Source organism: Tenrec ecaudatus, chromosome 4 (assembly GCF_050624435.1).
Source record: "Tenrec ecaudatus isolate mTenEca1 chromosome 4, mTenEca1.hap1, whole genome shotgun sequence".
NCBI lineage: Eukaryota > Metazoa > Chordata > Mammalia > Afrosoricida > Tenrecidae > Tenrec > Tenrec ecaudatus.
Window position 1 is genome coordinate 45021488 of NC_134533.1, and position 24456 is coordinate 45045943.

At 39.3% G+C, this 24456-nt stretch overlaps 1 protein-coding gene across 1 annotated transcript in view; it reads right to left on the minus strand.

The window, feature by feature from the left end:
- The window catches only part of ANO3 (anoctamin 3), a 460260-nt gene that overhangs the window by 126214 nt on the left and 309590 nt on the right, over positions 1 to 24456 (minus strand). Inside the window, exons 9-10 of the mRNA XM_075548400.1 lie at positions 17679 to 17837; positions 951 to 1051 (exon numbers count right to left, since the gene is read on the minus strand). Coding sequence (XP_075404515.1) covers positions 951 to 1051; positions 17679 to 17837 — 260 coding nt within the window. The remainder of the gene's footprint in view (positions 1 to 950; positions 1052 to 17678; positions 17838 to 24456) is intronic.

Consider the following 24456-nt stretch of genomic DNA (forward strand, 5'->3'; position numbering starts at 1 on the left):
GTACCCTAAACATTCTTCCACTCGTTAACTAGAGGCTCTACTCTGAATCTCTTTAATCCTTCTTAAGCATCTGATAATGCATGTTGAGCTACAATCAGAGAAATGCTCCTCTCTGTGACTTGAGTCATCCTTTGCATACAGGAGGGGCTGCGCATGAAAATTTACTCAGAGAAATCATGGAGAACAATACATCCTGCACATAAAGCCATAGTCAATGGAAGGAAATCATTGTTTGCTCTCCCTTTGCTTACCTAGAAGACTGAGCCCTGGTAGCAAGGTGGTTAACTACTGCGCTGCGAATAAATGACATTACTTCACATCCACAGCCACACTACAGGAAAGTGATCTGGCAGTCTGCTTCCATGAAGTTTCCAATTTCCCATGAGACCATTCTTCTCTACCCTGTAGGCCACTATGAGCAAGACTGGGTTTCACTGGTTGCGAGAAAAGTCTCAAAGTCTTTCATTTTAGCAGTATTCTTATTTGTCTCATGTTTCCCTTGGTACCGAAGACACAACTAAGAATTGGATTATACCTGAAAGGTTATTCCTGTTAACCTGTATACAGAGAAGTAATTTATATTTGTGTATTTAAGGAAGTTACATGGTTCTACTTCCCACATCACACACACACACACACACACACACACACACAAATAAGAGGTCTCTCCACACACATTGTTCTACAACACAACACACTACCATCCAGTCAGTGGTGACTCAGTGACTCAATAGGACAAGGTAGAACTGCCTCATGAATTTCCAATACTGTAGCAAGTTATGGGAGTAAAAAGCCCTGTTTTTCTTGAGTGGAGCTGCTAGTGGTTTCAAACTGCTGACCTTGCAGACTGCAGTCTGTCGTGTAACCACTAAGCTACCAGGGCTCACACAGACTTGGAAAAGATAAAATCAGTTTATATATATTAAGATAGAGAGAAAATTTGAAAGTACCTGAAGGGCATCCTTATATTCAGCCTCTCAGCATATTTGCACAGTGTGTCCCATGGAATATGAATTTTAATAAACATGATATCATGATTTGCCACAGCTGGCTGCAAGGAATGGTAAGATAGGCACAATTATTTAGACTCAGTGCTGGTGAGAAATCATGCCACAATTTGACTTTGGGGAAACACATTATGGTCTGGCTACACATCACCATTGATTTAAATGGAATTTATATATCATATAATTATATAATAAAGAATACTTAATACAGACAAATATTAATAAAATGCATGAATACCATTGTATAAAATAAATCATCAACCAATATGAGCTAGTATACTTTATTACAGTTAATTATTATCAGTTAAGGATTCCCAGTTAGAATAATCATGAACCAATCAGAAATGAAATGATTAATGATGGATAATTTATCATAACCTATCATTTCTGCTTAAAGGGGTAGAGAAACACTGATTGCTGTCAACTGCCCAATAATCAATTTATCCATTTATTCTTCTATGATATTTTATTGAGTAGCTACTTCACGATAGGTCCTATGATAAACCTCAGTGCACTAATAACAAAAACATCAAATCCTTTCCTATCAAGTCAATTTGACTTCTGGCAATCCTATGTATTAAGGAGTAGAGCAACACCATAGAAATGTCTTGACTGTAGTCTCAATGCGAGTTGATTGCCAGGCCTCTCTTCTGCAGTACCACTGGATGGCTCTGAGTACCGACCTTTAGGTTGAATATAAACAGTTGCCACACCCCAGAGACACAGTGTCCTAATATGGCTGTCCAATTTTTACACTCACTCGTATCTTATAGTTTATTGTCATGTATTTTATATCATAATAATTTAAGTCTTTTTGAACTAGAGGAGGTTTTCAATCAAAGGTTAGTGTGCACAAAAATTATCTGAGGAGCTATTTATAAAGTACAGGTTGCTATTTTTAATTTTCACTCAAAAACTCACTGCCCTAGAGCACTAATTCCAACACATAGGGACCCTGTGAATTTCCAAGACAATAACCTTTTCAGGGAGTGGAGAGTCACCAAGGATCTGGAGCTGCTGATTTTGAGGTCAGCAGCCCAACCTTTAAATGCTGTCAATCGACTCCATTCATTACGATCCCATGCGCAGCAGAACGAAATATTTTCCCCCCAGATTCTGTGTCAGTCTCAGAATCGTTACTTTTGTGACTACTGTTGCTGCCTTGGTGTCAACCATCTCCTGGAAGGCCTTTTACACGGACCCTCTACTTTGCCAACCATGCCGTCTTGGCCAGGGACTGTTCTCTCCTGGTAACACGTCCAAGGCACTGGAGATGGAGTCTTGACATCCTTGCTTCTAAAGAGCAGTGTTTCTTTCAAGACAGGAGTTTTTGTTTTCCTGGTAGTCTATGATTCATCCATTACCTTTGCCAACATCATAGTTCAAGTGCATATACTCTTCTCTAGTCTTTTATATTCACTATCTCGCTAATACATGCATATAATATATTAATAATACTATGGCTTGCATAAAAGGTATCATAGTTATCAAAGTGATATCTTTGCTCCTTTATTAACAAGTCTTTTGATATTTGACCAATGAAATATTTTATTTGATTATTTAACTACTGCTTCCTTGAGTGCTGATTGTAGATTTAAGTAAAATAATTTTAAAAAATGAGTATCCTCTAATTCTTAGAAATCTCAGAATTTGAATCGATTGTTCTGGATATTTTGCTCATACTACTCTTAAGAAAATTAGATTTCTTTGTGACTTAGTACTTTGATCTAAAAAGCCAACAAAAGAAACTACTTTGGTGTTACAGATCACTCATGTTCATATATTACCTTAATACATTAAAAAAAGAAAACCTACACAAATTAGATAGTTATCCCTAAACACCAAACATGTGAGGTTCACAGAACAAAAGGCAAGTTTGACTATGATCATGCTCGCACAGAATCCCATAGCGCTGATTCTTCATTTAATTATAGGAGCTGAATATTCACAAAGAGACGCTACTTGTCCTCATCTAGACAATCTTATCAGGTAGCCAAAGAAGCCTTGGTGCCATTGTGAAATGCACACTGGTCTGCTAACCACAACAGCGGCAGTTCAAACTCGCCAGTCACTCTGTGGGAGAAAGATGAGATTCTGTGCCAAGAACTTGAATTATAGAACCTATTAAGCTAATAGAATATAACAAGAATATATATGCTTACATTCTTTTAAGAATGTGATTGTAGGTTTCATCATTAGTCTACCTACATACATGATGCATGAGACAACAGTATCAGGGACCTTAGGTCAGTCAGTAGATAACAGATTGTTATCAGGTTGCTATCTATTGGAATCAACTCCTGGGCATTAAGTTCATTCATCTTGAGTCAGGTGGCCATTGTTGGGCTCTGTTCAGCTAATGTTGTTCATTTAAATTTCAAACTGACGGACTTTCTCAAATAACGTGTTAATTTGAAAAGCCCAATAGTGTGAGAGGAAATTATTATAAATTTATTTTAAAATCATGCTTTAAATTTTAATTCATTGATTTTGAATTTTGTGATCACAATGTCCCATTTTCTCTTCTGTTTATGACTAATTACTTCATGAATGTTGCTTATCCAACCAAGATTTCAGATTGTTGTGACCAATGTGCTTAAACAGCATTCTTAGAAAACAGTGAAATACGCATTGTAATAACTATCAAAGGGATACAGCACTTTGATACCTCTTGCCATTGGGTTGGCCAATCTACATGCCCAGCAGGTGTCCCAGGGTTTCCCACAGAGTATTATGAAAAGGAAGAAAGAAATCCAGGATCAAACAGGCTCTGAGTTCCTCCTTAGAGGACTTCAGAGAAACTACCAAGTGAATGCAGTTGCTTAACACTGCCAAAGAGGCAATAATGTATAATGCATTTCTAAATGTTTAACCATGGAGTTTTACTCTTAAGTTCATGAAGTTCAATTTTATCCTTCCAAATAAAGCTAACGTTTTGCAAGTCACTTTGCGTAAAAAAATACAAAAGATGCTTTCATATCAATGACATTTCCAAAAGACTTTTCTCATTTTGGATATTCTAATTTCAAAGTAAAGGAAATGCATTACAGAAATTAAAACTGACAATGGCAAAACAGGAAATCAAAGGTTTCAAACACTGAATGGATTTTGAAGTCAAACCGAGTTGTACCTGGTGGCAATAGTAGGCAAAGACTGCGGTTTTTAACAATAATATATTTATCACAAAGATTACATTGGTCACTATGAAAGAAAAGAAAAATAATATAATATTAGTATCTTTGAACTCTCAGTGATGGCCCCAAACTTGGTTGAAAAGCTTCTTTACAGCAATAAAGTGATTTTAAAAACATGTTTCTTTAAAAAAGTATAAGCATTCAGCTACTGAAATGACTTCCTCTTTTGAGGCAAGATGTATCACCTTTTTCATTATAGTTATTTCTTGCTTATCCATGAAGAAATATTTACATTCAACTAATATTAAAGATTCTTCTATTCAAAGTATAATGTAAGTTACTTGTTTTCCAAGTGGCCTTTAACTTATTAAGTACAATGTACAGTTTTTCCACATACACATGGATTTCTAAAGATGGAATACACAGATATCAAACTGACTACATCTATGGGAAGAGAAGATAGAGTACTCATTATTAGCAACTAAAAACAGACCAGCGAATGACTGTGGATCACACTATCAATTGCTCATATGTGACTTAAGGCTGAAGGTTAAAAAAATTAAACAAGTACAAAAAGAACCAAAATATAACCTTGAGCATATCCCACCTGAATTTTGAAAACTTCCCGAGAATAGAATTGATGCATCGAACACTAATAAGAGAGGACCTGATAATCTGTAGGCTGACATCAAGAACAACATACTTGAAGAAAGCAAAGGCCATTAAAAAATAGGAAATAAAGACAAGATTCAAGTGGATGTCAGAAGAGACTCTGAAACTTGCTCTTAATCTTAGAGTAACTAAGGAAAATGGAAAAATGATGCAGTAGAAGAGCTGAACAGAACTTTTACAAGGCAGCGTGAGAAGATGGAGTAATAAATTACAATGAAATAAACAAAGAACTAAAGTTAGAAAACCAAAAATGTAGAACACACTAAGAATATCTTAAACTGAAAGAATTAAAGAAAAAAATGCATGCATCAGTTTTCAATATTGAATGATTCTGCTGTGTTAGGCTGGGTTGTCTAGAAAAACAAATCCAGTGATACCCCTCTATGTATAAGAAAAAACTCTATCAAGAAGTAATTATAGATCAAGAAGGAATCCTAGCCCAGTCCAACTCCAGTCCATCAGTCTGATACTAGTTCCTAAGTCCCTCTTCAGACTCACGTAGCGCAGGCTGGTGATACCGAGAGATGACATGGGAAGCAGGAAGATTACAGGCCTCTGGGCTCTGAGTCTCCTGGCTCCAAGTCAGTGGAAGCATGATCAGAAGCCTACAGCTCTCAGCAGCATCTGGTGGCCCCGATGGGGCTATCTTTCCTGGAGGCAGAATCTGAGCAGGCAGGAAGGCCAATGAGATGGAGAGAGAAGTTCATAGCTTTCTTACTTGATAGGAGGGCTGTGACCTGATTGACAAGTTAGACTTCATGTCTACATTTTCATAAAAATTCAACTTGCCATAAAATAAACTATCATAGACCACTTTGTCTCCCTTTGACACCTTTCCACAAGTCTTTAGTCATACGTAATCTCAAAATAAAGACAATAGTAAAATCATATTTGTGTCTAACCTGGTACAACCAAGGCTAGACCATGCCAAAGTCTCAGATGCTTACAACTCTTTAAACTTCCGAGCGGTCAGCCCAGTCTCATCTCTCCTCTCCTCCCTGTGAACTAGGTCCATGGGGTCACTGGTCAGAGTCAACCTGTCTCTCCATTTCTCCATTGTCCCTATTTCCACTCAAAAAATGGGTTCAGGTTGTCAACTGGCAAGTATTGCAGGCTGTCTAAAAGTTCTCTTTAACATTTAGTCCTAGAAAGGAAAACACTTTCATGGGCGCAGATACTTCGGGTAAAAATGTAAACCACTTAATAAAGAATCAAAAAGCCAAAGACATTTGTCCCCCTTCAATTTTCCAACAGTTCCAGCAGCATGTATTTACAAATGTAAATTCCCTGGCACATGTGAAGTTTCCCTTCACATGCCCTTTTCAATTGCTGATGTCACATGGATCTTGACTGGAAACAGAGAACACCAGAAAGATGAGAAGTTGTATTTTATTGCCTATGCAAAGGAATTTGTGTGGACCATAATGCTCTATGGAGAGCCTGTAGAAGAATAGAAAGTCTGAACACTTCATGGAGTGTGGTGGGAGGGCCAGTCCCCCACAATTAATCATGGGTTTGATAGGTACAATTGTATGGTTAAGATATATAAATATTATAGTAAAGTCATAGAGAGTATGAGAGATAAAACAGAGACTGAAGTAATGGAGTCAGACACAGCCCTGCTTGGTCGTCCATGTGGAGATGGGGGGAGGGGAAGGAGGACAAGGGGAAAGGGAACAGGGGAGAGAGGACAGGAGCGGAAATGGGAGCTGACCAGAGGCCAAGCAGCAGGAAGCCCAAGGGAGCTCTTTATTGCTAACCAAGGCCTACATCTAGGTGAGCATGCAAGCCCACTAATGACAGGTAAAGACATATGTCCCAGGAATGGGTTGCACTACAGGTTATACAGCAATGAGAAGGAGATAATCTAGGGATATATACACACAATATGAAGAGGAGGGATTGGGGATATACATGTGAAAAGATGGGCAGATCCTAGATTCAGGATGGCAGCCTAAATTTGGATTTCCCTGAGCCGGTTTGACCTGTTCTCTGGATCTCCATAGAAACCGTTATCAGTAGGATGTAAACCCCACCTACAGGGACCAAGCTAATGGTCCCAAGTCTTTAGAGCGAAGTAGCCCATTGTTGTTAACAGGGGAAGGGGGCCTGCCTGCAATGGTGGGACCAGACAGTAGCCTGGCAACTGACTGCCTTCAGGGAGGATGTCTCTAAGCAGCTGACCTCCCCCCATATGCTGGCAAAAGCCCCTAATGTTTGGTGTGTCTTTGGGGGAGACAAATCTGGGGAAAAGTCTCTTTATAATGCCACAATGGAGCTCATGCAGAACTTCTACATAGATCAAAATGCTGTCATGTAAACAGGACAAAGGAATACTGCATGGTCTGCAGTCAATAAAGGGGTGCATCAGGGTTGTATCCTCACCATACTTATTCTAACTGTAAGCTGAGCATATAATGAGAAGCCAGCTTACATGAGCAAGAGTGCGTCATCAGGAGTGGAGGAAGGCTTATTAACAACATGTGACATGTAATGACACAGCCTTTCTTGCTGAAAGTGAGAAGGACTTGCTGGTGAAGATCAAGGATTGCAGCCTTCCTTATAGATTTACAACTAGATGTAAAGAAAACCAAAATCTTCAGAACTGGATGTGGTAGTTATATAATTGTCAATTTCAGAGGATTATGAATGAAGGGTGGAGTCTAGTCTGTCAATTGGATCATAGCCAATGAGGCTCCTGTGTGGGCATGACCTTCTCCTGAGAATTCTGGGAAATCTAGTATTTCCTCCTTTGAGGTGGGAGACTCTCTGATCACACCCTGGGAGACATAGCAGCTGACAAGACACATGGACCCACCCTGATTCAGAGACCCCTGCCAGTGCTGAGATACCAATGCCACTGGATCCAAAGGCTTTCTACCCACTGGCCTGTGATCTTCTACATTCAGCATCACTGCATGTGTTTCATGAATCTGAAGAGGGCTTTATAGATTGGTATCGGACATATGGGCCAATGTCAGCCTTATGGACTTGATCTGAACTGGGCTGGGGTGTTTTCTCAATGTTAAATTGCTCTTGTACATAAATCTATTTCTTTTACACGTGTATGTCCATGGATTTGTTTCTCTAGTCTACCAAGACTAACACGCTGGATCAGTAGAATTTTGTTTTGCTTGGATCCACAATCAATGCTCATGCCAGCAGTCGTCAGTAGATCAAATGATGCACTGCGCTGGGTCAATCTGCTACATGAGAACTCTCTAAAGCTTTGAAAAGTAGGGATATGACTCTGAAGACTCAGGTGTGCCTGACCCAAGCCATGGTGTTCTCAATTGCCTCATAAGCATGTCAAAGTTAGCCATTGAAAGAGGAAGTTCAAATAAGCATCGCTGCAGCTGACGAATGGTGCTGTTGAAGAATATTAGAAGTATCAAGGACTTCCCAAAGAACAAACAAATCTATGCGGAAGAAGCACTGTCAGACTGCTCCTTAGAAGTGAGATCGTGAGAAGTCATCTCATGCATTTCAAGGTTGTTATCAGGTGCAACCAGTCCCTAGAAAATGACATTGTTTGGGGTAAAGCCGAGGGGCAGCAAAGAAGAGGAAGGTTCTCAACAAGATGGATTCACCCAGTGGCTGCAAGAATTCACGCAAACATAAGACGGATTGCGAGGGTGGCACAGGGGGTTGGTTATGTTGGACACAGGGTTCTGACAAGGAGTGGGAACTTACTCAACAGCACCAAACAGCACCTTCCTTCAGTAGGGTCTGCCTTCCCTGAAGGACCCTGGACATATCAGATGGAGAAATTCAGAACGTACCATTCAGACTGTCTCACATGGATTCTGGGAAATAATCTAGTGTTTGGTCCTTGCATTCGCTCCAACGTTCCAGGAGGATTTAAAAATGGAGTTCTCTGTTTTGGAATCAAGAGATCCTGGGACAAAAATTAACTTCTCAAAAGGGACAGCATATTTTGTAATGAATGGAGGTCTCAGTCTCCCTGAGAAATTCTTGGTTTCTGAAACCCAGATGCATTGGTTGCCAGGGTGCAGTATAGCGTATAGACCAGAGCATTAGGAAGAAATGAATAACATGTGTTGGAGAGATCTTGGAAAACGTAACATCCTTCCAGAGTAAAACAAGCCCTCAGAACACGATTTACACACTCACAAGTTATTCCGTATTTGCTTTACTTTATACTACATATAACCAGAAATTTACCACCCCCCACTCCTCCACAGATAACACTAAATTAAAGCCATCGTGATCTCTGACGTGGATTCTGGAAGTTCATTCAATGGAGATTTTGATCACATCTTGCCTTAAACGGTCTATTCTTAATAATATGAGTAGAATGAATCTTTATTATTTTCAGACCATCCTATTCCATTCAGAGTGAAAGCCAATTTTATTTCAATAATCGAATCCCTCTTTTCAAAACAGCATCCTCCATATCTGGGTAATCTTCTTTCATAACTGCCCTCCTTTTTGCTCGTTTCACTTTTCTATGTGAAAAGCGTGGCTTCTCTCAAACATACCAACGGCTGGTTGTCTTACTGTTCCCACTTTATCTCTTCTTGCTGCAGGGACCCTCTTCTCCCAGAGATCTCTCTGGATAATTCTTTAACCCCTGTTAAATTTTGCATCAATATCACCTTCTCATTTGTCATCAGGATTGTATTCTTTCAATATATTTATTCAAGCTGGGAGCTGAGCATATACTATGAGAAGCTGGGCTAGATAAAGAAGACTGTGGCATTAGGGTGGGAGCAAGGCTCATAAACAATGTGTGATATATTCAGAAAGCACAGCCTCGTAGGCAGAACACAAAGAGGACTTGAAGTACTTACTGATCACACACTGCAACCTTCAGTATGGATTGCAATTTAATGTAAAGGAAACAAAAACCTCATAACCCAACCAATAGACAGTATCACGATAAACAAATTAACCATTGAAATGTTCAAGGTTTTCATGTGACTTTTATAGATACTCACTGTTCTGTGATACAGTTCTATGACTGCCTGCTTATGCAAAAACGACAATGTTAGACACCCTCTTGGGCTGTTCTCATCTGCCCTTGGGGGTATACTATAAGTCAGAATGGACTCTGTTGCCACAAGTCTGTTTGGGCTTTTATTATAGAAAGTCCTGCTTTGTTGGGCTTCAAATTCACATCATTAACAGCTTCCAAAGCACCAGTTAAATTATACCCGTTAACCTTTAGGTTATGGGGAAAAAATCTAAAAAATCAAAAAGGAGCCACTTTGGAAGGAAATTGCTGCATTGTAATGACTACCATCCTTAAGTGAATGTCAAAAGAAGGACTCTCAAGCTTACAGTGATTTGCAATTTCAACCTCTTTATTTTCTCATTTCAAAGGTCCTTTGATGTACTCCACTCTGTCTGAAAGTACAGATAGCTATGAATATTCGCCTGTTTCTCTCTTTAATATAAAGAGGAATGGAGACTCTGTCTGTGTGTGTGTGTGTCTGTGTGTGGGGGTGAGAGAAAAAGAGATCGAACATTTCAAGTATAAACTATCTTTTTTATAATGCCCAACTTAATTTCTCTTTTGCTGTACCTCTGCTTTAAAATAGTTAGTTAGATAGATAGATAGATAGATAGATAGATAGATAGATAGATAGATAGATAGATAGATAGATGCTAGATAGTTCCTTTAGGTTATTGGGCAGGGGCTTGAAAAGAGATGAGATGGTGTTGGCAAGGAGAAAGATTACACTCTCCCTTGGAATTTAAGCTCCCAACTGGCACTATTCTGTTCAGCTCTGATGAAGCAGGCTTTCAAGAGGGAACAAAACACCCACCACCTTCACACATCATTTATTACTTAATTATTCCACCCCAAATTCCCAAGAGGTAGAACATTCACTCTTGAGAGAAGTGGAGGCTTAACATTTGTGTCTTGTAAAGTCACTCTGGAAGTCAGTGGAACAGAGTGAGAGAGAGAGAACGGGGGGCAGGTGTGACAGCTCATTGGTTCAAGTTTATAAAAGAGAAAAAAAATTGCTGGTATGATCTGAAATTTTACTTTTATTACAAAGTACATATACTGTAATTGTTATAATCCAGGTTCCTATCCATTCATATGGCCTTCAGGTATGCATCAATACCTGCTGGTGATGCTGGGCAGCTAGAACTGTCCACAGCTCTATGCCAGTCAATGAGCATTTAAGATCGCCTTTGTGCCACACTGAACAACCGCATTTGTCTTGGAAGAAGCTCAGCAAGGATGCTCCTTAGAAGCGAGGATGGCACGACTTTGTTTCACAGACGTTGCGCCTGCTATCAGGAGAGGCCTCTCCCTAGAATAGGACATTATACTGAGCCAGCAAAAAGCAGGAAGGCCCTGAGGAGACAGACTGATCCAGTGCCTGCAACAGTTGTAAAGATGTCACAGAGCAGGCATGCGTTGTGCTTGCTCTATGACAGAGGGTCATGATGAGTCAGAACTGTCTCAATGGTGCCTCACAACCAACATGGCAACTGGCATCACACTTGCCTTGTTGGCAGTGAATCTGTGATTGGCTGCAAGTCATTTTAGCACCATGTCCTTGGTTTTGAGGTCACAGAGACTATGGAGACTGAAAGTCTGCTTGGAGAGGATCATCTTTATTCTGAAAAGTTGCTAACATAGAGGAGTTCAGCTATGCAAGTGGAAGGATGCAACATTTATTTGTTTTTTAAATTTGCAGCATTTTCTATATTTGAGTAAGAAGAGTTTCAATGGCATCTATTTCATAAGACTTCTAGTCTTCTTGGAAGACAGCTATAAAAATTCCCCAGCTCAGTTTCAAAACAGAGAGCCTTTATTGCAGAGGGCTGTGGCAATCCTAACCCTTTTCACTGTCAGGAAACTAATCCATTCATTTAAGTGGAGGCAGAAAAGAAAGGTGGAACTGGTATCGTGTGTTCTGTACAACGACGTATGGGCAGGGGAGTCCAGTTCCAGTGGCAGTTATAAGCTACTTTAGTTAGTAACAAAATTGGCGCACATGAGGATAAATTAAGGGTGTCTTTCTGTCCAGAAATCACAACAGATGAGTAAGACAGTCCATTCAGTGGTGAATGGCATCTAAGGGTTCAGGAATGACTAAATTTTCCCTTTGAATTCAGAACACAACCCACTTTTAAGATACACATCTGAGATCCTTTGCAACAGTGTAGAGGAGCAAAAGAGAGGAAGGTTCAAAGTGAATCTAACATCTTTTCCCCACAGGAACCAAGGTTGAGGTTGAGTCCTTTTCACATCTGATGCATGTATATCCATTATGGGCAGATAAGGGCAAAATAAGATAGTGACTCTACCATTTACAGCAGTTTGCAGAGTGCCTGCTTAACCTCTATCTGCTAAAAGTATACATAGTTGTAAATATGTGAGCAATATAACTGTAACACCAGTGTCATAATAGAATCTGCATATAGTTTCCTATGGTAATAGATGAGGAAGTGATTCATTCAGTTTGGATGAGGAGGAGAAATCATAGAAGAGGACTGGGGGAATTTATACTAATGGAAAAATAAATACATCTCGATTTAATGATTCATCAATGATAAAGACATTCTGGTTAAAAGTTCCTGAAAGAGACATAAAAACTACAACTAGGATTGTGGGTGTTATTGTTAGGTGACAAGAAGTTATGCAGGACCCATCACCCCTCTACATAAAACAGAACAAAACACTGTCCAGTCCTGAGTCAACCCACACTTATTGCTAGGCTTGAGTCCATTGTTGCAGTCACTGCGTCCATCCATCTTGGCGAGAGTCTTCCTCTTCCCACTGACCATCCCCTTTACCAAGCATGACGTCCTTTTCCAGGGACTGATCCCTCATAATAACAAGATTAACTAGTCAATGGAAGATCAAGGTCCGAATTCTACTTTCTCAGTCTGTCACACTAGGCAGCAGGTAAAACATCTCCACTTCTCAAAAACTGGACACATTGTGTGTTTGTTATTTTATTATGTAGCAAAGAGGGTTTTAATGTACTTGAAAAAGGGAAGAGGTGGATTGACAGTAGACTCTTGCCTTGCAGGAGGGAGACCTGGGATGGGTCATCGGCCAATGAACGTCAGGTGAGCCTACCAATCATCTCAGTGGAGTCTGTCTGCTAAGACAAACTAGGAGAAAGTCCTTGAGGTTTACTTTAGAAAGCAGCCAATGCAAACCCTTCGAATCACAATGGTTTATTCGACTGTCCATCTAGTCATCATGAGTGAGTAATGGGGGATTATAAGGAGACTATTCCCCAGCTTTGTCTCCCCCAAAGACATGCCAAACATTTGAGCCTATTTGCCAGCATATGGTGGGAGGCCAGATGCTTAGAGACATCCTCCCTGAAGGCAGTCAGTTGCAGACTACTCTCTGGGCCCACCATAGGCAGGGCCTGCTCCCTGCTGTTAACAATGGGCTACTTCTCCCTAAAGGCTTGTGGCCATTGGTTTGGTCCCTGTAGGTGGGGTTTACACCCTCATGATAATGGTTTCTATAGTGAACCAAAGAACAGGTCAAACCCAAACCGACTCAGTGACATCCAAAATTAAACTGCCTCCCTGAATCTAGTACCCACGCGTCTTGTGACATGTGTGCCCTCAATTCCTAACCCTCCTATTGCGTGGGTACCCCTATATCATCCCCCTCTCATTACTGTATTACCTATCGCACAACCCCTTCCTGTGACGTAGGTCTTCACCTGTAATTAGGGGGCTTGCAAGTCCCCAGAGAATATATAAGCCTTGTTTAGCAATAAATCTCTCTCTCTCTCTCTCTCTCTCCATGTGGACCACCAAGTGAGACTGGGGTGAGCATGCTACCAGGAAATGTGTCTGACTCCATTATTTCAATCTCTCTTCTATCTCTCATGCTCTCTATGACTTTACTATAATCTTTACTTATTATTGCCATACAATTGCGCCTACTGAACCTGTGATAATGTGTTAGGGGCTGGTCTCCCCTGACAGAGTACTGACTTGAAGTCCAGTAACACCATGCATAAATATGCAAGACTAAATTTCCTAAGGTCCCGACACATTATAATTTATTTTTTCTTAATATGTATTTCTCTTTAAATGAATTCAAGGAGATCTTGGGTATAAATGGTGTGGCAATCTTTGCTTTTGTAAGAATTAATTCCAAGACTAGTTCTAAGGAGTTGGGGATTGAAAATGTCCCAAATGTCCAACTCTTCCAAGATTCAACTTTGCTCCATCCCTGCCCCCTCCCACCCACCCACTCTTCTATTTAGTATCTTTCCTGCCTGTCCCTGGGTTCTGTGATCCTCTGAACAAACCACAGAAACTCACAAAACTTTGAAGAGCTGTCCCATGTGGCCAGGAGGACTGTTCAGTGTAAAATCTCAGGGTCCAGGGGAAGCAAGCCATGTGCAGCGTCCAGAGCCAGATTTTTTAAATATCTGAAAGTCACAGCAGGGTTTCTTGCTTCTACCAAAGCTAAGTCAGAAACATTGAGGTCGCACTTTTTAGGTGAGCTGATCAGTGTGTGGAATGGTATAGCAGCATCACTATATATCCCAGGAAAACCAAGAGTGTGGTTGGGTTCACGTCTGCCTCTAAAGCTGGATCGTCAAAATTCCATCAAGGAAACAGTGTGGTCCAATTCACTCACTCTACTAAGGTCAGGTCTTAATCTTGTTCTTTAGTAGAGATTCTCCTCCAAAATTGGACTACAGCCACAAGCACATAAAGTCCAGAACTATATCACATAAGGAATTACAGCTGGCAGGGCCATATTAATTGGCTATAAATCAAAAGGTTTCAATGACATACCTTTGTAGCTGAAAACAATCCCACTGTTGGTGAATAACAAAACTGATTGGCAAATTACCCAGATATATAACCCAATAATTTATCTAAACTCCACATGCTTCCTCTTGCTGTTTTTCAGAAAAGTAGTTAAAACCAAGCAATGGTAATTTAGAGTCCTCTCAAATACCTAATTTGTAAAAATGTTTCCAGTAGAAAAGTCACTGAATAAATCTTCAGGTTGTAATTCCATGTATTTGGTAAGACAATAAGTTGGTTTTAAATGTACTAATGGTTTATGATCTTCATACTAATTTGGTAAATGATGGAATTGGGTAGCAGGACAGTATGTAAAAAACCATATGTTCAGTTACAAATAAATAGAAAATATCTTGAAGGCCATACAGTAGGGTAAAATTAGACTGTTAAGGCTCCCAATAGAGAAAAGAGTATGATTTGGGAGTAAGAAGAAGAAAATACATTAAAGCATATTTTACTGCAATGTGCCTAAATATGTGTTTATTTTTCTTTTAAATCCCCAGAAGGCCCTAACTAGAAGGTTATTTTTAGAAAATAATACTATGTTTTTTCAACATTTATATGTGGAATGTATATAATACAATAGAGAGAGCAATAGAAATTTTCCTCTTTACAAGCGTTCCTTTTTTCCCTAGAGAGTATTGTTTTTAGTATATAATGTTCTTTTAAGAACTTTTAAATAAACGTATAAAATAAAAGGATAAGGGAGAAATTATTCAATTATATTACTAAAGCAGAAATTAACAGCTTGACATACTCTTTCCTTTCAAAGTTATACTTTTCATACCTTCAGGGTTTCTATTTTATTTTATTTTAAGAAGATACTTTTATTGGGGGCTCTTACATCTCTTATCACAACCCATGCATTCCTCCAAGGTGTCAAGTTCATTTGCACATATGCTGCCATCATTATCTTAAAGCATTCTCTTCCCACTTGAGCCCTTAACATCAGCTCCCCATTTCTTCCCCCTCCCTCCCCTGTCCACACTCCCTCATGAAGCCTTGAGAAGTTATACATTATTTTTCCATATCTTACATCGTCTTCTGTTGCCCTTCACCCACTTTTCCATTATTCGTCCACCTGGGAGGGGGTTCTAGGTTGATCCTTGTGATCAATTCCCCCATTCTCCCCAAACCCTCCCTAATCCTCCTGGTATCTCTAATCTCCTTATTGGCCCTGCAGGGTTTATCTATCCTGGATTCCCTATGTTTCAGGCTGTCATCTGTAGCAGTGTGCATGCTCTGGTCTAATTCAATTTGTAAGGTAAAATTGAGGTCATGATTAGTGGGGTCAAGGACACACCAAAGAGCTAGAGGAAAGTCATGTGTTTCATTGGTGCTATATTGCACCCGGACTGGCTCATCTCTTCCCTGTGATCGCTCTGTAAGGGGATGTCCAATTGTCTACAGATTGGCATTGGGTCTCCACTACATGCCCATCCCTTTTACCTTAGGTATGATTTTGTTCTGGGTCTTAGATACCTGATCTTATCAACACCTCATGATCACACGGGCTGGTGTGCTTCTTCCATGTGGGCTTTGTTGTTTCTCAGTCAGATGGACACTTGTTTATCTTCAAGCCTTTAAGACCTTATATGCTGTATCTTTTGGTAGCCGGACACCATCAGCTTTCTTCACCACATTTGCTTATGCACCCATTTTGTCTTAGCAATTGTGTCAGGAAGGTGAGCATCACAGAATGCCAGATCATTAGAACAATGTGTTCTGTATTAAAGGAGTGCATGAGTTGAGGCCCAATGTCCATCTGCAAGCTTAATTCTTAACATATAGATATGAGTACATAGTTCAATGCCCCTCTCATTTTATAGACATATTTACATATGTAAACATCTATATTTAGGCCTCTATAAATGTCCTTTGTCTCCTGGTTCTTTCCTCTGTTTCCTTTTACTTCCCTCTTGTCACACTATCATGTTTGGCCTTCATTCAGGTTTAGTAATTCCTCACTGCTACATTGCCCTTGATTGAGCCCCACAAGGCTCATTGATTTTAGATCACCTGTTGGTCCCTTGTGCCTGGGGTGGTTCTCCCCATTTCCTTTTCTCCAACCCCCCCTTCTCCCACATAAACCCCAGAATCATTGGTCCCATTTTTTTTCATCTCCAAATTATTTATCCTGCCTATCTTATCTGGATAGACATGCAGATACATTAATAAGTGAAAAAAACAGGCAAAGCCAAATAAAACCACAAAGGAGGTCAATATCAACAAAACAATAACAACAACAGCAGAAAATAAGAACAAAATAACAATAACAAAAGGAAGGCCACTGAGAAAAATGGAAAAGCTTATAAATAGTTCAAGGTCTATTTGTTGGCTTTACGAGTGTTTTCCAACTGAGTCTGATGGGGTTCCACACTCTGTCTCCCAACTCTATTTTTGGTATTCCCCGGGGGCTTCATCAATGCTCTCAGTGTGATGCAGCCAGACTGTGTCTCCAGTGCTGTCCCCGTAGCGCCATGGTTCAGGGAGGAATGCTGTGTTAGGGTCTCTATTTTAAATGGCTGGCAGCTATGAATTCTTCAGTTTTTATAATAACAAAAGTAGCCATGACCCTTGCAAAAGAATTTAATAATCATTAGCTGTACAGCATGAAAAGGAGTACATATTTAAATGAGACTGTGCTCGCAATACAGACGTGGCGGTGTGCTGGTTACTTGTTGGCTAATAACCAGTCAGCAATGCAAAACCACCAAATGCCTCATGGGAGAAAGAGGAGCCTCTGCACTCCTATAAAGTGCTGCAGTCTTGAAAACTCCAGGGGCAGTTCGACTTGTCTTATAGGTTCCTGTGAGTCCACAGCAACATGACGGCAGTGGGTTCTAGTAGTTAATCGAAGAGCCCTATAGGCGCTGTTGAGTCAGTTCTGGGATGACTAACTGAAAGGTCAGCTATGAGTTAGAAAATAGTGGACAGCAGTTGGTTGGTGTTTATAATAGGATATGTCATATTCATGTTATGCCGACTAAGAGATATGAAAAGCCACTTTCTACTAAAACTACAATCGTATCTGTTTTAGCATCTTTGACCACACAAGGAGTAAGATGAAAGCACTTACCTCCTTTTCCAACATCAAACCTTCTGCTCTGAGGTTCTTTTCAAAGGTGTTTCTTCTGTTATATTGTATATTTGATTTTCTATAAACCAGGATGTAATCAATCCGCTTTTTCCCATCTTTAAAAAGAAGACCACTGGATGCTATGTAATTCATGTCATTCTGTAAATAAAATAATGTCTGTTAATAGTGTAGATTGGATGGGTGCACACGCTTTGGTTTCATCCATTCTGCTTGAATACTGCTGACCAGTTGCCAAAGATCCAAGATCCCAAGTGCAGGGGAAGAAAGTTTAAATTTTATTTTAATATGTTCAAGAATTTAAAATTCTTGCAAGTGATATTCTAGAATCTGAAAGGAGGCAGTCTGATTCTGGAACCTGGGCTTTATGACAGAGACATCAACATTCTTTTTTTCATAAGGTCCTATGAAAATAATACACGCTCAGGTACTCTGAATGCTTGTTGAAGTTGGGGCCTAGACATCAGTGGTTCACATGCTTATTTTTCATAACTTATATTTGAAATATAAAGTTTCTAAAGCTTCTCACTGCCACCCAGTGAATTTCAGCTCACAGTGACCCTAAAGGACAGGGTAAACTGCACCTATGAACTTCTGAGACTGCACCTCTTTATGTGAGTAGAAAGCCTCCTCTTTCTCCCCTAGTCATGGTTTTGAACTGCTGACCTTGTAGCCAGCAGCCCAACGAGGAATCCCATGGTCACCAGGGCTGGCTTAGTGAACAACTAAAACTGCAAATTTCCTATGCTAATAATACTTAAATGTAACATTATTTTCCCAAACCTATGTTCAACATTATTGAATCCATGCACTAACACCTCGGCTGATTGCTCCAAAAATGCTTGTTCCTAGTAGGTAAGCAGGAGCACTGATGGCACAGTGGTTACACACCAGGCTGCGGTCCTCAGGGTCGGCAGTTTGAAACCATCAGCCATACTAGGAGAAGGATGGGGCAGGGCTTTCGACTTCCATACACAGTAACTGTCTTCGAAACTCTGGGGGGTGTGGGGCGGGTGGAGGCTCTACTTTGTCCGATAGGGTCGCTGTGAGAACATAACCCCTGCATGGCAGTGAGTTTGGTTTGAGTTAGTCGGTAAGAAGACTGAGTACCAAATCACAGATTTACCTGCTGGGGTTGCTGGTAGAATCCCCACTTTGCTGTAGCTGACAGCCCAAGACATTTTGTTCTAAATTTGCATTGTCTGACCATTTACTTACAAGGCCCACTTCCAAAAAGTCACTCAGAGCAGGTTTTAAAATTCTGTGAAACTCTAAGAGCTTTCACTCAACTTCACCATTTTGAAACACTTTAAGACGATAAAGTTGTTACCGTTGAGTCAACTCCAGCACATTTTGACCCCACGTGCAATGGAGTAGAACTGTGCTCCATTTGGGTCTCTGGGTTACAGCGTTACGGAACCAGGATTTTCATCGGAGGCGCCTCTAAGCGGGTTCAAACTTCCAGCCATCCAGAGACTCACACTAAGATGACCATACTTTCGTACAAAACTAGCCTATGTGTTCCTTTGGAAACTGCTTCCCCTCCTCCAACTGCACGTAGAACATGTCATACCTCAGAGGCAACATGTGGTTGGGAAACACGAGAAGCGATGTCTGCATAAGAATGCAGTATACAGACGTTATATTCTCATTTACAGTAAGTACGCTTGATAATATCACGCGTAAGTAAAATTTCGCTGGAGATCATTCAACAGGTGTTAGAGCAGTACATCAAGAGGGAGAAGCCAAAAATTCTGACTAGAGTCAAAAGAGGATATGGCACACAGTGTACTGTTGCTGATGTCTGATGGATCTTGGCTGAAAATAGGGAATACCTGAACGATGTTTACTCTATGCAAAGGCACTTAATTGGCCCGTAATAGCAACCTGTAGATAGGCTTGAGGAGAATGGGAAATCCAGAACACTTTATTGTGCTCATGAGTAATCTCCACATGGATCAAGAGGAAGTTTTTCAAACAACACAAAAAGGGAATAGTGCATATTTTCAAATCAGGAAAGTTGGGATTCCAAGTTGCGTCCTCTCACCATACTTATAAGAAGCGGCACTATATGAAGAACTCAGCTTAAGAATTAGAGTAAGATTTACCAACAACCTGGGCAAAAAAACAAATTAAAGAAACATTTCTTGCTGAAAACCAAGAGGACTTGAAGCAGTTACTGATGAAGGTCAAGGATGGCAGGCTTCAATACGGATTGCAACTTAATGTAAAGAAACAAAATTCTTCACAATTGGATCAAAAAGTTACCTCAAGATAAACAAAAATAACTGAAGACATCAAAGATCTCATCTTGCTTGCATCCACAATCAATACTCAGGGAAGCAGCAGTCAAGAGAACCAATGATGTATTGCATTAGGTAAGTCTGCTGTACAACATTTCTTTACAGTTCTGAGGAGCAAGAATATCACTTTCAGGACAAAGATGAGCGTGACTCAAGTCATGCTATATTTAGTTGCTGCATATGCAGGGGAAAGGTCGACATTGAGTAAGGAAAGCCCCTGCCCAATTATGGTGTTGGCGAAGAATGCTGAAAGTACCATGGACTGCCCATAAAACAAACAACTCTGCTGGAAGAAGGACAGACAGATGTTCCTTAAAGGTAAGGATGGGAGACTCCCATGTACTTACATGTTCTCAGGAGAGACCGGTCCCTGGAAAAGGACAACTTATCTGGTAAAGTCAAAGGTCAGTGAAAAAGAAGAAGATCCTCAACAAGATGGAATGGCACACTGGCTGCAACAAGAGGCTCCAAGGGAAAAAGCATTGAGAGGATAGTAGAGGACCGGGCAGGGAAAAGCTCTGTTGTACACAGGGTCACTTGACAAATTAGATTTTTCTCCTGAAGCTATTTTCTTGGTGGTCTTCTTGAGAGTTGCAAAGATATTCCTGCATATTGCCCTAGATCAATGTAGAACCAGGGCTTGAATCTAATTCTGTCACTGACCCTACTATTAGCTACAATGGTGTCCTTCTTTCTCTTACAGTACATATCTTCTTTGAAGTCCCTTGAACATTTACACTTGTTGCATATTCCACATTTCTAACACAGGTATTCTTGAGATTGCAAATTTCCTAAATTCTTGAAATTGAAAATTTCCTAAATTTTAAAGAGTGAGTTAGAATATAGTTTTATACAGTTACCCATACTGCTTTGGCATGCCTCAGTGGAACATGTGAGCAGCTCTAAGTAAAGGAAGTGAGAATAAGCCTAATCTGGTCCCTCAGGAGATAAAGACCAAGCAGTCATCCAAGTGAAGAAACAGATAACCTGTGTGAGAGACCTGCATCCTACATGGCAGGTGAGGCTAAGCAGGAGCCCAACGTAGGCTTTGGATACTTAGAGAGCGCTGGTTAAAGCATGTGCATGTGCAGCAGTTGAGACCTGGGTTCAAGGACAATACATTTTTGTACAGACTTTCCTTTGAGAAAAAGACAAGTTTTGAGATTTCTAAACTTATATGAATCATATTCAATATTATGAAAACACTAACACCAAGTAATTCACAGAATCTCAGAGTTACATTAATTAACAATTAATAGTTACATCATTAATAATAATGATGATGATATACTAGCTATCCTTCAATGATCATTTGTAAGTGCCAAGTACTTCATCTAAACCCATTATCCAATATGATAGATATTATCAGGAGTAACAGAAGTTAAGAAGATGAATTAACATTCTAGATGTTATAAGAGGCAGCTTTAAAGAAAGAACATTGAATTAAGAAATAATGAAAAAATTCTATAAACTTAAAAAACCCAGCACTGCTATTGAGTCCATTCTAACACATAACAACCCTATAGTGCAGGGTGGAACTGCCCCTGTGGGTTTCTGAGTCTGTAAACCATATGGGAGTAGAAAGCCTCATCTTGGGGAGCCAGTGGGCTTAAACCACTAACCTTGGGGTTAGCAGCCCAACTCATAATCACTATGTCATCAGAACTCTACATCATTTGATACCTTATTTGTTGGCTTTGACTAGTATATTTAAGAAGATAAAGAAACTATAGAGAATTGGGATTTAACAGTTTAATGGTTTCAGAAGATTACAAAAAAGAAGTTAATTTAGAGTTCCTGGATGAGAAGGAGTCTTAGTAGTGTACTGGGTTATGCATCGGGCCACAAAGTTAGCCATTCAAGCCCATCAGCTTCTCTGAAGATGAAAGATGAAGCTTTTTGCTCCCGCTAATATGTGCAATCTACAAAAAACAAAGAGGCAATTCTATTTTGTTCTGTAGTGTCACTATGAATCAGAATTGACTTGATAACAGTAGGGCCAAAGATGACACAATTCATTTCAAATTATAGAGACCTTTTGTCTACTACTCCTGAACTTTCTTTTATCCTTCTAGCTAGACACCAAAAGTACAACATCTTTAATCATTTGATATAATAACAGTTCGAACATGAAATCAAGATTCACCTCTTGAGTTATCGGGAATGCTGAAGTGTTTTCCAATTACAATGTCTGATGCATTCAACTTAAAATCACTTTATCATGCTTATTGTTCTTAGGAGACAGAATAAAACTAGCTTTTCTCAGAGAAGCTCAGATGCAGATCATTCATCAGACACTTAATCTTTCAACAATTTTGAAAACAACTCATTTACTACTTTCTCAAACTGTGAAACTCAGACTTTTAGAAAAGCTGGTCTTCCTAAATAATCGCTCCAGAATATTCAAGTTATAGCTCATGTTCAGAAGAAATCCTTTTAAAAGATTTTGAGCCCTTCACAAAAAGTCAGGTGATGTCCATTCATTATTATGAGGACATATTTTACAGCGCCCTTCAAATAAAATCATGGCGGCAGTTGCTTTTCTTTAGGATATGCGTGTATACTTTGTGTGTGTGTGTGTTTCTTCTTCACCTACCAAGTGTGAATATTTATTGAACACAGAAGGTACACTAATCACGTTTAAACTTTAAATATATTAGAAATAATACATGATATAACTGTAGTTACAAACTAATATATTCAGTAATACATAGAGGTGGGGACTGTAAAGAGAAGAGGAATGATGGGAGCTGGAGGAAGTCAAAGCGACACATTGTCAGTGCCCACAAATGCCATACTATCTTGCTGACTTCACCCGACCAAGCAGATACAAAGTAATTCATGTCACAAAATTGATTACTGAAGTATTATCTATCAACCACGGCAACTTGACAGGGTAAAGGTATTAAAATCCAGATTCAGATTTGGGTTCTCAACCTTAATCTGTTCATTTGCTATTTGTTATTAGATGTTTCTATAATTGTCTAAGTCCAACTCTTAATTATTTACTATTCCATTATATTAATATCACAAAATGCTGAGCCTAAGTTTGTACTATTAGATGGACATGGAAATGTTACCAACATGGTAAGATTATACACACACATGTACATGCAATGAAGTACAGTATTGATTAATTGCCATTGGAACTTTTCTCTTTTCACAATAATCCAAATAACCCCTTCATGTTTTCTAGGCCTTTCTCAGGACAAAACCAGCTGGAGACATAAAGTATACAAAAGAAGTTGCTATGGAATTAGAGCAAAGGTAAATAGACAACCTTTATATCATGGAAAGTTATGAATTATGCCACAGTACAAAAGTAAAGGAATTCATTAGTTACAAAATTATCGCACTATGAACACTCAAATAAGTGGTACACAAAAGAAGACACACAGTCACCAGCTTCCGTGGAGTCCCTGCTAAGCAGCGTCTCTCGCTCTGGTAGCAGGCTGCTCTTTCCTCTCCTGCGATATGACTGTCGTCTTTTATACCGCCACTCTCTTACCTTTCCTTCTTTTTAGCACATAAGTGTATATCGTTGAACATTATATTTTAATTCTATCTTCACTTCTTATACAATTGCAACCACTGAGTAATTAACCTTTTGTACCTGGTTTCTTTCATGTAATATTATGAGTGTGGAATCCATCCCCAATTGACATGTAGTTAAAGTTCAGCTCTTCATTATCAACAGTATTACATTAACATTACAATATAATAACATGTTGTACTAATGCAATTAATCCTACAAAATGCATTTCTATTTTCTATTACTAATGGATATTTTGGTTATTTCCAGCCTTGGTTTAAAATAAAGCTGTAATCAACATCTGTGCATATGTCTTGAATAGCTCTATCATTACTTTTCAGCAATGTTGATTATTTTGGTTTCAATGTTATCTTATGACAATCCCTAATGGACCATCAGGAGAGGGCAGGCTAGACATTTAGTCTGACACCATGTTTGATCTACAAGTTCTAGCTCTATAATATTTTAATAGATAAAAATCAATATACCCTCGATGTATAGTTATAATTTGTTTCAAGTTATGATTATTACCTCATAATAGCTTTTGATAAAGATACTACCTGTTACAGAGATCATCACTTTTAATATATTGCTTTTTATTTCAGACACAGGTACTATAGTTTTGTTGAAATACTCACATATTTACTACAAGAAATAACCTCTATTTAAAACAAAGTAATAAAAACACACTACACAATAAGAATATGGATAAGGATTAATTAAAAATGGCTGAATTAAATAGAATTCTAATTTCTTTGTCAGCGGTACTTTTTTCACTTTAAATGATGCACATTAGGAGATGATTTCTGACATGCAGGGACAAAGAACCTATTAAAGCGCCTATAATCTAAAACATGTAGAAGTACAGCCAGAATCTTCCTTAGAGGCAAGGATGGGAAGAGTTCATTTCACATGTTTTGTGCAT